General features: G+C 49.4%; 1 protein-coding gene across 2 annotated transcripts in view; it reads right to left on the reverse strand.

Moving 5' to 3' along the window:
• Positions 1 to 2,694: 2,694 nt before the first annotated feature.
• Positions 2,695 to 15,264, reverse strand: part of CLTC (clathrin heavy chain) — a 71,009-nt gene continuing 58,439 nt past the window's right edge. The window contains exons 25-32 of one of the 2 annotated variants that reach the window (XM_063146673.1): positions 15,095 to 15,262; positions 13,851 to 14,000; positions 12,614 to 12,745; positions 11,910 to 12,020; positions 11,477 to 11,647; positions 10,543 to 10,764; positions 5,318 to 5,393; positions 2,695 to 4,294 (exon numbers count right to left, since the gene is read on the reverse strand). In XM_063146673.1, coding sequence (XP_063002743.1) covers positions 4,170 to 4,294; positions 5,318 to 5,393; positions 10,543 to 10,764; positions 11,477 to 11,647; positions 11,910 to 12,020; positions 12,614 to 12,745; positions 13,851 to 14,000; positions 15,095 to 15,262 — 1,155 coding nt within the window. In that variant the 3' untranslated portion in view covers positions 2,695 to 4,169. Of the gene's footprint in view, positions 4,295 to 5,317; positions 5,394 to 9,157; positions 9,252 to 10,542; positions 10,765 to 11,476; positions 11,648 to 11,909; positions 12,021 to 12,613; positions 12,746 to 13,850; positions 14,001 to 15,094; positions 15,263 to 15,264 lie in introns of those variants that run through there. The other variant, XM_063146674.1, reaches the window with a different exon arrangement.

The following is a 15,264-nucleotide window of genomic DNA, read 5'->3' on the forward strand; positions in this document are numbered from 1 at the left end:
TTTAGCAGGGATGGGAGATACAGGTGCTGCAACCAGCCCTTGAGAGCTGTGCACTCCTCTTTGCTGCTGTTGTCGCCAAAATCCAAGCAAGGCTGCAGAGAAGTGCCACACGTCAGGAACCGTTTCTCACATGCCCAGCGTCTGCAGAATCAGGCTCCTGATAGGAGTGGGCTTCTGCTGAGAAGAAATACTTTTGTAAGCCGCCATGAGAGCCTTTTTTGGCTGAATGGCGGCATAAAAATCCTTAAATAAATAAATAAATAAATAAATAATTGCTGGGATTTCAGCAATGGGGAAAGGATGCGGTCTCTGAAGCGTTCTGTGGGGGCCAATGCGACCCTCCCCCCCCCAACAATCACATGGGCGTGTTTCTATTTCGGCCCCAGCAATGCAGCAATGACTTAAAAAAAATAATCAAACCTCCTTCAAGAATAATTCATTGTTTGCGTACTGCTCTTTCTAATCCCTCAAACCTTCCATGGGTGACTCGATTTTGTGTTGAGGAGGAAAACCCTGTCACAGCCTTCCGCAATTCAAAACGTTTGGAAGCCCCAGGGTGCAGAAAGCCACTGTGTTGTGTCTATCCCAAGCTGTCGTGTTTTTCTTTCTTTTCCCCCAAATTGAAAAACTCCCAATTGTTTTACGATCCCCAAGACAAAGAAGTGAGATGTGGGAAAGACTTCACAGAAGGATGTATGTGCAGCCATTGTTGTAGCCTTAATGCAGCTGGAGGGCAAAGGCTGATATGAGTGGTCAGAGGGATTTCTCTCTGGTATTGGGGGGTTGTTTGTTGTAGCTTGCTCCATACGGCTTTAAAAAAAAAGTTTTAATAGCAGGAGATAAAACTGTTAAGTCCAGAAGAACGCTCCCAGAATCTCATTTGTCAGGTGCGCATGGGGAAATAAAAAAGGGCAGGCCAACGTCAAAAACAAGAGCTGCGGTTCTATTAGCAACTCTCTCTGCTTGGAATATTTATGTAAGGGAGCAAGTGATGCAACAGCCTGAAACAAACGTGGCATGTTACTCAAGTTCTTTAAGTTTCAATTAAAAAAAAAAAGCGCGGTAATTGAACATAGGCTGCCCTCTGGTGGTTCTTTCACCCAATAACGCGCCAGAGTTGTAGTTGTATTTCGTCTTCAACCCTTTAAAACCGCTCAGAGAACTTTTGTTATAGGGCAGCTTGTAAACTGTGTGAGTAAAATTTCAACGAGCTCAAATAAGCAGAAAACGTGTGCAGTTGTAGCTCCATAGGGCTGAGGGCAGAGTACAAAGCTGGTTTCTCAATATTTTTTTACAAGTTTTGATAATGGGAGTTAGGTTCAAATTCCTCCAGCAGTATGGAGTAAGATCACTGTATCATCCTAACCCAGCTTGTAAAGTTGTCGTACGTAGCTGTTTTTATAGGAGGCGGTCATGAATGATGCTAACTTGGCAGAAAACGGCTTCGTTCTGCCCCATGTGAAGACGTCAAAGCAATCCTCCTAGGTCAAGTCGGCAAGTCCATCAACAACAGAATTCTTACTAGCCGTAGCTAAAAGTATCTCCAGGAAGGTTGGTCTCTGCTGTTGCCCTCTGGCAACTGGTAGGTGGTCACACCCTGGCCACATTCACACACACAGGATTCTTCACTGAACCATGAAGGGCAACAGGCATGCAGCCCCCTACCTCCAGGCAAAAATGAACTTATTTTCCCAGGTAACTGGACATTAGTTATGACCCCACTGTTGTGCCATGCTAGCAAGCAATGTACCTGTATAGTGTAGAATGGATGCGTATCAGCAAAGCTTTTAGATAGGTTTACTTGAATGCATTGTCAGGTCAAGCCCATCTGATCCTAGAGTGGATAACCAGCAATTCCAGGCCTAGATTTCCTGCTCCTTCCCTCTTGTCTAAAAGTTGGCCAGTCAATTCTGACAGGGGCTAAGCTTCAGCTGTTGCCATGAGCCATGACAATGCACCGATATAGCCAGTGTGGTGTGGTGGTTAGAGTGTTAAAACCCGACTCTAGAGACCCGGGTTTTAGTTCAGGCTCAGCCATGAAGCTCACTGGATGACTTCAGAGCAGTCATGGGACTCTCAGCCCTAACCTACCGCACAGGGCTGCTTTGAGGATAAAAATGAAGAGGATGATGACCATGCATGGTTTCCTGGCAATAGAAAAAAGCAGATATAATTGTAATGATAAATAAATAGTGCTTGAAAGGACTACCTGCAGTGATTTATTTATTTTTGTAACAAAAGGGTCAGGATTCCCATAGGGCAGACAAAGGGCTGAGGCAGAGTGATACTGGCTTTTAAGGGTACCCTATACATTTGTGATGGAAGAGACTTGGAAAGGACACTTTCTGGTTCATTCTGTAATAGTTAATGCATTGCACCCCAAACTCTAGTGTTTGCAACTGGCTATCATTTGCCTATTGCCTTTGAATTTTAGTATGACTAGCTATTACAATAAACCAGACGCAGGTTGGTTTGATGTCTGCCTTCAGCTCTAGAAAGGGACCTGATCTATTATAGATACAGCTCTGCAATTTAAGAGTCCGTTTGGTCACATACGATTCCTACCTAACGATGGGCAATGAAAACTGGGCTTTCCCCACCCCCCCGGACATGTCATTATTCAGACTCCTTGCTCCAGCGGTTTGGGGGGGGGTGTCATCTGCACATACAAACATGACAGTAACTCAAACGGCATTGAACATTTAAGTCAATTTTATTTTGAAGCTAAATATATTAAGGCAACTTAACATACCTATAACATGATCTTTTTTGTCAGATTTTAAAACTGGAAAACACTCAAAACTACAACCCTAAAGAGGTTTTATTTTTATTTTTTTGTCTTCTTCTTTTTCACCTGGGTAGAAGATGCTGTCATTGGCCCTGCTGTAGCCAACTGCTGAAAAGTGCCATCACCTCTCGCTCCTATCCAGTATATAGTTCCAAGTATTTATCACACACATCTCAAGTAATCTCTTCAGTGCAAGTCACCTGCCAATGTACTTTCCACAGTAACAATTTGGTATTTTGCTAAGTTGCTGGTCCCTCTCTTTTAACCTGAAAAACACTGTCCAACCTTTTCGCTCTTGTTTTGAGGCCAAGCACATACATGGTAATGGAGTTCCAAGAGAGATACATACTGAAAAACTACTATAGAGTATGTCCACAGTCCAGTAATTTATTTTTTTTCCAATTCGAGTCATTTTAAATTGCACAAACAAAATTGAACAGCAATTGGGTTCTCCCCACCCTGCACGCCTCCTGTTCAAATTCTCTCTCTTCTGTACACTCAGGGGAAAAAAATGTGATCTTGAACACCACAATATCCAACATACACAAACCTCAGGGCAGGGTTAGTCAAATACACGCAAGATTGGATTGAGCTTGCTCCCCCTTCTTCCTCAATGGAAAATAAAAATGGTCCCCACAAGAAAACACAGGGCACAGTTGCACAACGAAAGGGTCATCCTGTTTACATATGAGGTGAGCAAACGCTAGCGTTTTCTCTACAACTAACTGGAAACCTGCATAGGTTAAGAGGGAAAACTCTACTAGGTTTGTCGTTTTCAAAATCCAGGAAAGGTTGTCTGTACGCATCTTTAAGATCTCTCTCTCTTTCTTTTTTTAAAAGAGCTAAGCAATCCGACTGGGGAAGGATATGCCGATTAGTGTTTCAACTCCAGGTACAAATACTTTCTCTTTCCGTTTTTAGCTTTTCCACCCCCTTCAGAATATACAAGGAGACTTTTAAATGCGTTTTAGATAAGACGGTAAAGCTGCTCACATACACTGAACTTAAAAAGAGATTCGATAAAGAGTTTAAACGTTACAGAGTGCAAATTGGAATAGTCACAAAAAGACTGGGTTTAATGTCAAGATGCAGTCTTGCTGGAAAAAAAAGGAGGGGGGGAGAAAGCCCACTTGAACATTTAAAACTATTCCCATTTGAGTGGGGGGGGGAAGAGTTCTAAGTGATATGGAATGTGGAAAAAAGGATTATGTAGAAGTGGGGTGCAGAGAGCTTGCACCGGGGGGGGGGGACGGGGGACGAACAAAACACAGTCCTTCATAAAGTAAAGGTTACAAGGACACGGAGGCTTTTCCCTGTTGAGTTGAAGTGGGAGGGACAGTGGAGTTTCAACAAAAACGACGCTAGCTCCAGACTTGCTTCCTTACATGGTGTACCCAAAGCTAGGCTGAGGTTGCCCGTAGGGAGGTGCAGTGTAGCCGTAGCCAAAAGGTGCTTGCGGGGGAACTGCGACGCTGGGACCCGCCGTCAACATGAGCTGGGGCTGACCTAAGGGGGGGGGAGGAAAAAGGAAACAGGGGTGAACGGTTAAGCGCAGGAGTGGCCACCTAAATCATTTAAAAAAATAAATCAATTCTACAGTTCAGACTGCATTTGAGCACACACACACACATGGTTCTGAAGAAGAACAAAAACCAAAACCATACTTTCCTTTCAGGTAATATATGCAAGAGGCTGCTGCCCCCAAGCATTTCATCCACAGCCACGTCGTTGTTTTTAAAGTCGGCTTAAAAGGGCAAAAATTCCATTTTGGAGACACGCTCGGGGGGGGGGGGGCAAAGGAGGGGGCAAGGCCAAACCCTCAAAATACCAGCCTAGTTAAGCGTGAAGGTTTTTCTGCCAGCAATTAAGCCTTAGGAGAGGCATCCCAATCTTTTAGAACCGGTGGTGGTGGTGGTGGTGGAGAGAGACAGACAAAAGTCATTAAATCACCAAAGGATTCTCTTTTTTAAATGCATATATATATATATATATATATATATATATATATATATATATATATATTATTTTAACATGATGTTTATTGTGCTCTTCACCACTCCGAAATCTTTGGATGTGGAGCAGCAGACAAATATTGTAAATAAATAAATAAAATGATGGGCGGTTGGGGAAGGGGGGGGAACGGCCTTCTGTGGAAAACCCAAGAGGGCCAAATTTGAGCCCCGGGCAGCCCTGTTTTTCGCCCTCCTGCCCCGGTTGCTGTTCTTTCTTATGCGCTTATATGGTGCGTAAGGAAGAACAGCAACCGGGGCAAAACGGTGATATAGATATATAGCATCTGTTCAGACGACACGCTAAGCCATGGTTAGTGAGCATGTTTAAACCGAGGCTATGTAGCCACCGTGGTTAGGAAGGGTTCACACGACACGCTAAGCCAGAATGTTTAGCTCAAAATGCTTAACCACCGTGGCTTAGCGTGTCATAGATAACAGGGTCTATAACAGGGTCATAGATAACCCCTGCAAGTGTACCCGCTTGGTATCTCATTGCAAAATCAGTCGGGGTGGTTACCATAAACAATGGGCTGCGTCTCCGTCGCTTGCTCTTCCTCTTTCCTCAGCGACTCGGAGGCATCCAGCTTGTCCACCTGCAGAAGACAGAAGAGCCCCAACCATCAGGCAAAGACGCACCGCAGCACTTCCAAATCCTACGTTTTCTGGCAGAGAAGTGGAAAAGCCTTCAATGGACATGGAACGCAGTCCAGGAGAGGAGACCGCTGACAAAGTGAGTCGGGGTGGGACTGCTATAACGCTCCACCGTGTTTGGAGAAAGACATCCCAGAGGGCTGATAAAACCTCCCTCATGGAGAGAGGGAAGTGGTTTCAGGTCATTGATTTGTTGCGTTGATCTTTCGAGGTTAAGCATCTCAGGCGGACCTTCTCAATCTGGCGGTCTCCCAGTGCGCCGGACGACAACTGCAAGCGTTTGTCGTCCAACACATCTGGGGTGTCCCAGGTTGGGGGAGGCGAAGGCTGGGAGACTGGACGAAGGAGCCTAGACAGCGACCCGACTCACAGGACCGAACGGCCACGCCCAACAGGAGGTTTCTGGCTAATTTGTCGCGGCCGTCCAATCATTTCGGCAGGGAACTTGACCCATCCTCCCTGCGGCGCACATGGGTATGGTTGAACTGAGAGTCGCCGGATGGGTGTACAGTAAAGCATGGACAAATCTGCATGTGTGAGTTGCCCACCCCCCCCCCCCGCCCCAGAGATCCCAGATCTAAAGCTCCCATCTGTTTGTTTGAAACCAAAACACCTCCTGGTTTGCAGGTGTTTTTTTTTTAAAAAAAAAATCAAGTCAGCAGGATGGGCTTTAATTGTATTGAAATTATGTCAGTGATTTGCTCCTTTATATGCCTCACTAAATTATCTATGTATCAAGGGAGGGGTGGGGGGAAGAACCTAGATGTAGTTATCAAAATGAACACCTATTAGCTAAGCGAGGGGATCTCTCCAGCATCCAAGGACCACAAATCTCAAATCTTCTGTGAACTCGGCCATTTCCATACTACAGTTCAGAGACACGCCACTTCACCTCTTCTGAAAGTAACATAGATATCCGGAAGTTGTAAGTCAAGGTGCGTTTGACTACAACCTCCAGCATCCCCAGCCAACCCAATGCCTGTGCTGGCTGGGGCACGCTGGGCACTGCAGTACCACACAGCTGGATGGCACGAGGGGCTCTGATGTCAGTGGGGTGGGGAGTCCACTCCGGTTTTAAAGTCAGAAATCTAAACGAGTTATCCGAGGCGCTTTGCACCCTGGGAAAGCCAACTCGATGATGCTGTCCATGGGCCATCATCTTAATGTGGGCATCCAAACGTAAGCACAGGCCCACCTAAGTGGGAACGTTTTGAGACACCCCTCTGTAGGAACAGGAAGGCTATTGCCCGAGACCAGGCTGGCTGACCATAAACTAACAAACAGGGCCAGTTCATGGCACGGCTGGGGAGACGTATTACAGAGAACGTTAGACTGGCACATTAACTCCAGAAAATGTGCCACCTGTCATGTCCAAAATTAACCAAGTTATGAAGGGCCAACTCGAGAATTTTGTGTTGTGTCACTTTTGACCCGGTCGGGTGTCCATCAATTGCCGCTTGTATTTTAATCCCAGCCCACTAAATTTGCATTTTAAGAAGGAAACTGACAAGGCAGGACTGGCAAGAGGTCTTGACAGAATTTTGATGGCATCGAAAGAAGCCCCCAAAGTTCTAGGTTAGCTTAACCCAGGGGTGCGTGACTTGTAGGCCTGACGTCTGGAAGGCTACAACTCCCACGATCCCTTGTCATGGGCTGGACAGGGCTGATGGGAGTTGTAGTCCAAAAAGTTTAGAGGGCCACGAGCCCTGCAGCCTCTCCAAAAAGGAGAAGGGGATGTAGTGGCATGTCATTTCCTTGGAAATGAGGTTCAGTCAGGCCTGACGCCTCTGGCTTTTTGGAGGACGGAATCACTCACCAGGTACATGAGCCACACGCAAGTTTGCAAGGGACAGACACCTGTTTTCAACCTGGAATCCGCCCTCTGGAGCATGAGCGAGACTGTCAGGAACGCGGTTCCCTCAATACCACCACTGCCCCTACTCAGCTGGCTAGAACCTCTCCTTTCCAGCCAGGACGTCCGAACGAAACAAGGCACAAACACACACACACACACACACACGCGCGCGCACAAAGGGCAAGTGACAGAATCCAGTCAACCCTACACAGCGCACCTTCTGGTCAGACCCTGCATTTTCTACGCCATTCAGGGCCGACGTCGGAAAGTGTGTTACGACGAGGAAGAACCAGAACAGATGGGAGCGTTTGAGATGCTAAAGCAGAGATCCAGACAGATGCAAGCTGAGCAAAAGAGAGGAGGTTTCCACAGGCCAGCTTATCAGGCCAGGCCATTTTAAAAACCTGCTGGTTTTTACTTTTTTGACTCTGTTCAGATGGCTCTTAAGAATCACGTGTGTTTCGAATACTCCACTAACAAAGGCAAGCTTGGGTGTGTGTTTTGGGGGGCGGGGGGGGGGGGGGAAACCGAGGGAAGCTGATCTTTATAGAAACCATACCAATGCCCCTTCTGAGAGGTTTATTAAGGGCATACATTTAAAAAGGCTTTTCCACGGAGACTGCAATTAAGCTGCAAAGGTGGGGAAAGTAAAAAAAAAAAAAGAGAGAGAGAGAGAGAGAATCACATGCGGTCAATGTTTTATATATATATAGATATATAGAAAGAGAAATTTCGGTGCTAGATGTGCATGGAAAAAAGGCAAAAGAACTGAAGCAAGGAGTGAGGCTGGAAGATGGCAGCCGTACAGGCGTCCTACCCACCCTGAAAGAATTCACGGCACGCAGCCCGCCCCCCCCCCCCATTCCCCACGGCAAGGCTCTGCAGCTTCAGGGAAGGTGAGATGGGCATCACAATGGGGGGTGGGTGGGGAGGTCGAACATGCTCAGTTCAAGAAAGCAAACACTGCAGTTCGTTTTACCTTTTTTCACATCACACTTTCGACGGTCTCGCTAGCTGCTGAGGGACTTTTGACGTAAAGGGCACCGGGGGGGGAACGCGGGGTGCACCGCCGGTTCCAGGGGCTAACCGAGGGGAACGGGGCACCCGATTCCTCAAATCGAGAGGCGGTTTTGTTTGGCGGAGTTTTGGGAGACGGTCTTTTAAATCCCCTGCCCCCCCCACCCCCACCGAGAACCCTAGCTACCAGAAGAAGCGTTTGAGGGAGGAGGTCTTTGGGCGTTAGCTCTGGTTGGAGTGAAATGCCCAGAATTTGGGGGTTTAAAAGGTGAGGAGGGCGAACCAGAGTATTCGGGCCTAAAAATACAGCCTCAGCCAGGAAAGGGGGTGGGGGTGGGTGAGACACGGAGAAGCCAGCTGAAACCATGAGAACCAGATGCCTGGGTTAAACGCGTGGAAACAGTCTCTAAGCAGCTAGCGTTTTCGGTTTCGCCTACGGTCAGCGAGACACATTAGTAAGACTCGAGAGATCAAGAGTTGGATCACAGTCTTCTCCAGGGAGGCCGACCCCCTCACCCCTGCCCACGCCAATCAAATCGCCCCGCCCTGCGACACGTCAGCCAGGGTGTCATTCAATGGCTGCAACAGCCTGCAACGCCGTTTCTTTTTGCAAGTGTCTTGGAGGCCGGCTGCAAACGCCTTGCGGTCGCTCTTCAAACTGTGATCCAACCGATCGCTTCCAACCTTCCTGGAGAGAGTCTATTAGCCAATTAGTGTTTTGTCCTACAGCTATGACTATGGTTTTAACTTGCAGAGGCTTTAGTGAGATTTTTTTTGTTCAAGGGCGGGAGGGCAAGAAAGCAGTAGCAGCAGTGTAGTAAAGGTAGGAAGGAGAAAAAAAAAACTCATGCAGATATCCTTAGACTTAGGCCTCCAGACTTAAAGATGGAAAAGAATCAACTTTCACCTTTTCCTTTATTGTATCAACCTGCAAAGGAATTCAGAAGGTGCAGCTTAGAGGAAAAAAAAACCAACACTAAACTCCATTATTGAGCATTTTAGAATCAGCGAAGGAGCAAAAAATAATAATATATATTTTTTTTTTTTGGTTTAAAAAAAGTTCAAAACTCAAAAGCAACATCTTGGAAGTTATTAGCTGCAAAAAAAAAAGCCAAATGGGCTTCATACTCCAAGGCTGACTGACGTTTACCCACGTTACAAAGTACAACATACAGTAAGTGTGGACTTTGCGTGCTAAAAAAATATATCCCAATTTGTTAAGCTGTGATCACTTTTTAAAGCCAAGGATCCCCCCCCCCCCCCGTATTGAAAATCGAGGCTGCTGCTGCCGCCGCTGCAGAATATGTCTTCCTGAATTCACACGCAAGTCCTTGTAGTCGTCTTGCAATGCTTAACTCTGAAATTGTGAAATGGCGGAGCCTTGGGTGTCTCACTACCCCACCCCCGCCCCGAATCCAAACTAAAGAGTTCACGCGCCAACTTAGAACCACCTGATCTCAGCCTTAAGACACCTAGCGGTAAAAAGTGTGGCCAAGCGCCCCTTCCACAGACTTCATTTTTAATGATTTTATAATAGAATAAGTTAATTTATAGTAGATTACAGTTAAAGAGTGGACGTAAGAGGTGTGTCGTCACCGCAGTGACCACAACAATCTGAAAAGGCCTGCAAAGAGCAGACTGGGGAGTGGGCAAAGAGCAATGCTGCTTACTGGACCAATTGCTGTTAGCGCAGGGGGCCTGGCAAAACTTCGGGAGAAGTCCACGTCCGGTAGAAATCGATTCCTAACAGCTCAGCGCGCGCACTTCTGCACTAGGATGCTAGCTCATACAAGGAGGACTCTTTTAAGTGTACTGCGTCGAGCACACCAATTGTTAACACAAGAGGTGGCAGGGAGGAGGGAGCGGTTTCTCGGGGGGTTGATCTTGCCCGCGGACCCCTCTCTAACTGCTTGAGCGGCTCCAACCGGCTCTTAAGACTTCCTACAAGGGACAACCGGGCTCCGACGCTGGGCTCGTTCTCCCAAACGGGGCCACGCGGGACGTGGCGGAGGAAGACGGACGCGCCAGGCCCCCGGGCGCCACGCTGTCCGTCGGGACGTGGCTATCCGCGTCGATTCCAACAGCCGCCGGATCTGAAAGCGATTCCCAAGGAAGAACAAGGAGCGCCGACGCGGACAGAGACAGACGCGCCACAAAGACAACGTGGGTGTTGGCCGCGACTCAGGAGAGAGGGTTGAGGGAGGTGCTCCGGCCCTTACCTTGCTCAAGTATTCCTTCATGACCTGGATGAAGTAGGGCATGGCAAAGTCCATGATGTTGTGCCTCCAGGCGGTTTCCAAGACCACGTCCGGCCGGAGAAGGTCGTAGCACGTGAAGAGGCAGGCCCCGAAACACTCCCGCTTGCCCTCCAGCAGGAACCACTGCAGCAGCTCCTCCGCCAGCTCCGTGTCTTTCGACTCCGAAGCGTACTGCATCGCGTCCTGGGGGGCAGAGAAGAGGGGCCGTGCTGGTGAAGGCGGGCAGGGCTGCTATCCTAGCAACCTAGGGCAGGCCTAAATTGAAACAGACTGAATATACTGGCTGGCCTTCCAGGTGTGTGTTGGATTACAACTGCCATAATCCCCCAGCCGAGTTGTAGTCCAACACACATCTGGAAGGCCCCAGACTGGAGAAAGCGGTCCTGAAATCAAGGACTCTGCAAGCAAAGGCTGAGAGGGTCCCTTCGTCCCCCATCATTAACCCCACTGAGCTCCCGCTGGCCTTGATAGAATCATAGAGTTGGAAAGGAGGAGGTGGGCTCTCCCACCCTAGAGGCCTTCACGAGGCAGCTGGACAACCCTCTGTCAGGGATGCTTTAAGGTGGGGTCCTGCATTGAGCAGGGGGTTGGACTTGATGGCCTTATAGGATCCTTCCAACTCTACTATTCTATGGGTCCATCCCCTTGCTGAATGCAGGAATCCACCTTAAACCCTCCCTGACAGATGGCGGTCCATCTGGAATGCCTCTCGGGTGGAAGAGCCCACGGCCTCCCTAGGTCATTGCTTCCATTGTCATGCCGCTCTAACCGTCAGGACATTTTGCCTGCCGTCCAGCCAGAATCCGGCTTCCTGTAACTTGAGCCCCTTAGCCCGTGGTCCTGCACTCTGGGATGCGGCTCCTCCATCCTCGCCAAGCCCCTCGGCGGCCGTTACCTTGTACAGCCGGTCTTTCTTGCAGAGCTCCACGCTCTGCTTCCAGCGGTTGTTGCCTTTGAAAAGGTAGGCGGCGATTCTCCGGAACTCGATCAGCTCATGTTTCTCCAGGCGCTGGGCGAGGGAGATGTTGTCGAAGTTGTCGTAGGCGTCTATCGATGTCCTAAGAGCCTGGATTGTGCGTGTGTGTGGGGGAAACACAGGTCAACCCTTTAAAAACAGCGTTTAGGTACAGAGGAATCAACCAGACTCTCCAAAGGCACGGATTGGGGGACGGGACGGGGGACGCCGCCTCCCCCAACGGCCAAGCGCAGGTGCCGTTTCAAGCCAAGCCAGCGACTGAGGGTTTTAGATGGAGACAAACGCAGGACCCAGGGCGAGTTTGAGCATCCCCAGAGATAACCCTTCCGGGATAGCTCGGAACGACCTCTACCTGGTAGTCTTCTTCTGTAATGAAGAGGTTGTTCAGCGATTCGTTCACCGACTTGTTGTTGTGGTTTTGAACAGAGCGCAAGTAGGGTTTCACCAGCGGAAGCTGTTTCACCTATCGACAGAGCGAGAACGTTTACTGCACGGCCCGGCAGAAGGACCAAGGGGGTGTTAAACCGGGGTCTGGGTGTGTGTGTGGATCGTCAGAGGAACATTTGGCTTTGTTGCCAGCTCATTGTCACTGTTTTATTCAAAACAACGCTAGGGGCGGTTCTCTGGCGTGGAAGCAAGCCACGGTGGCCGGGAAGGCTTCCCTAGCATGTGGGGCTGCTCCCCCAAGTCAGGAGAGGGAGTCCCACCCGCCACCCCTTCCTCAGTTCATCCAGGCTTTGACCCACTGCAAGCTCTCCAGTTTGGGAAAGGGCTTGCACATGGCTGGTTCCACGGCCCCGGAGTGGCACTGGATACCCGCTGCTCAACCAGAAGCCCTCTCTGCCGCATGGCATCCCAGTTCTGGAAGCCTAGAACTCCCACGGGGCGCGGGCAAGCCTTGGACAGGCCTGGAGGTAGCTCTTTGGATCTCCACCCAAGTGGCAATTCCGTGCGCCATTCTGCATTAAGGCTGGTCCGCCAAGCAAGAAGCACCTCCGAGGCTTGGGGCCGTTCCCTCAAGACTCCCCCCACTCAGTCCCCAACAGGAACGCCTACCTTGCTGAAGAAATTGACGGCGCGGGTGTGGTCGAGCCGGGGAGACAGCACCATGAGCAAGTCGTTGAGTAGGAGAGGCTTAAACTCCAAGTAAAACTGGATTGCTTTGTAATATAGCTCCACGTTGGCCACCTGTGGGAATGTCAGACCGGTTAGTTGCTCCCCGCCAACCTCTTGGGCACATTTGCAAAGACAGTAGCAAACCTAAGGGTCAAAGGTAAGGCGACCAAAGCGGCTTCCGGCTCAATGCATCCCATGACAAAATGGTCCTTATCACAGTCTCCTCCTTGCCCAGGGGTGAGGCCCACACCACCATAGTAGCACACGGATGCTCCGTATGCACAGAGGTTCTCCTTTATCTGCTTTGACGTACCAGTGCAGCTTGCACTAATTTAATTGGGACTGGAGGAACGAATTAGCCCAAATGCTGCCCGTTTGGGCTCAGAATTAACCAACAGAGGTTTTCAGCATGATTCCTTCTAGTATCAAGAATATGTAAACCCAAGAAGGAAGATCCATTATCACAACCTTTCCCAACTGCCTGCCCTCCAGGTGTGATGGACTGCAATGGCCATCATTCCCAGCTAGCATGGGCAATAGAAGGCTGTATTATCACATCCCAGTTCTTGTCTAAGAACTGTATATTGAGGGTCCCTGTAGATTAGGAACAGAGTTGCCTGGACCAGTTAACCCTGGACTTCCTTCTTCCTGTGTTTCGTGGCCCGGGCTGTTGCAACGTGAGCCGGAAAACTCCAGTCCCAGCACCAAGCAATAGTTCTGACGCAAGCCCAATCCTTGGCGTGTCACTTTAGTTATTATTAATTCTGGGCTCCTTAGCCAAGGTCATAAATCCTTTTACAATCAAATTACAGGGGAATTCAATAAAATCCACAACATGTAAGCCACGGATAAAAACAACCACAACCACAAAAGCCGTTCCCGCTAATAATAATAATAAAAAAATCTATACCACTTCTAGATCTAGTTAGTTTCTTTCTACAAGGCCAAATGTCTTCACCAGGAAGGAAAGAGGACAGCGCTTCCTAGCCTTCAAGAAACTTTAGAGCTTTCTAGCTGAGAGGTCCGCTCCTGCAGCTCTGAGGGTAGAGACACCCCTAAGAAGGCTGCCTGAGACATCCCAGGGCGTAGAAAGGGGGTACCCTGAATTCTGTGTCCCCATACAAGCAGAAAACGCAAGGAAAGACCCGCAGGAGTTGCTTGGGAAGCCGGCAGGTACCTTTGTGATGATGTCTTTGAACTGCCCTTCCTTCCAGGCGTCTGTGGGGTGGTTCATCATGGTAATGATCGCGTTGTCGTATTCTTCGTATTTGTCGTACAGGAAGACCAGCTCTCCCCAAAGATGTGCTTGTTCAGCTGCCCTTAACACCTGCAAAGAGCAAGAAAAGGTTTCGAATCTGAGAGCTCAGGAGCGGGCGGACGGCCTTAAGACCGTAAGAAAAGCCATACTGGATCAGACCGAGGGTCCATCCAGTCCAGCACTCTGTTCACACGGTGGCCAAGCAGCTGTCGACCAGGGACCAGCAAAGCAGGACGTGAGTGAAACAGCACCCTCCCGCCCATGTTCCCCAGCACCTGCTGCACCCAGGCTTACTGCCTCGGATACTGGAGGTAGCACAGAGCCATCAGGACTAGTAGCCATGGATGTCCTTCTCCTCCAGGAATTTATCCAACCCCCTTTGAAAGCCATCCAAATGGGTGGCCATCTCCACACCTTGTGGCAGTGAATTGCATAGTTTAACTATACGCCGTGTGAAGAAGTCCTTCCTTTTATTTGTCCTAGCTCAGGCCAAGGCCCGTCTAATCCGTCGCCAGTTTCCAACCGCCCAGTGACCCGTCTCCCTAAGCGCTGTGCTGACGTTCCAACCCGCCATCCTCAATTCTTCGGTGCGGTGGCGGGCACCAACTCACACAGCCCAAAACAATCCATGCTCTTGGGCATAAAGTGGGGCTGTTTGACCGCTTCACACCTAATGCCTCAAAGGAGCTCCAGGCAACGTACAAGGAAGGGGGGGGAGCTTGTCCTATTTTATCCTAACCACCTGGTGGGATACAGTTGTAGGCCGACAGGTGGCAACAGGCCTGTAGGGTCAGCCAGTGAGTTTCACGGACAAGCGGAGAACAGGAAGGTGCTGTGCAAACGTCTCCCACCAGCAACGGCTCTCCAAAGCCTCAAAGCAAAGGGGTTCCTTTCATCACCCTCTGCCTGGGAGTGAACCAGGAGCATCTGCGGGCAGAGCAAGGCCTCTACCACCAAGCCAGGCTCCATTCCCACAACTGAACCAGTGTCTCTCCATTCCTAATCCAAGCACCAGAACTTAAGAAAACTCCTGGCCTCGATCAAGGTTAGAGGCATCTGAATGTGCACGGCTTTCACAGTTCTTACTTCCCTCCTGGATGGCCAGCACCTCCAATCTACTCCATGCACCAGCAGGAAACACAGAGAGATTGAGAGAGAGATACCTTGGGAATGTTGACTCGTGACCAGAACAGCTCCAAGTGCTCCCTCATCTTCTGCGGCTTGAATTTTGAGTAGAGGATGGCCAGCTCCGTGAACATCCCCATATGGGCACGCTCCAGCCCCAGCGCGGCTTCCAACATGGTTATCAACTCTTCGAAGTAGCCGCGGTCCT

The sequence above is a fragment of the Elgaria multicarinata genome, chromosome 22 (assembly GCF_023053635.1).
Source record: "Elgaria multicarinata webbii isolate HBS135686 ecotype San Diego chromosome 22, rElgMul1.1.pri, whole genome shotgun sequence".
Lineage (NCBI taxonomy): Eukaryota > Metazoa > Chordata > Lepidosauria > Squamata > Anguidae > Elgaria > Elgaria multicarinata.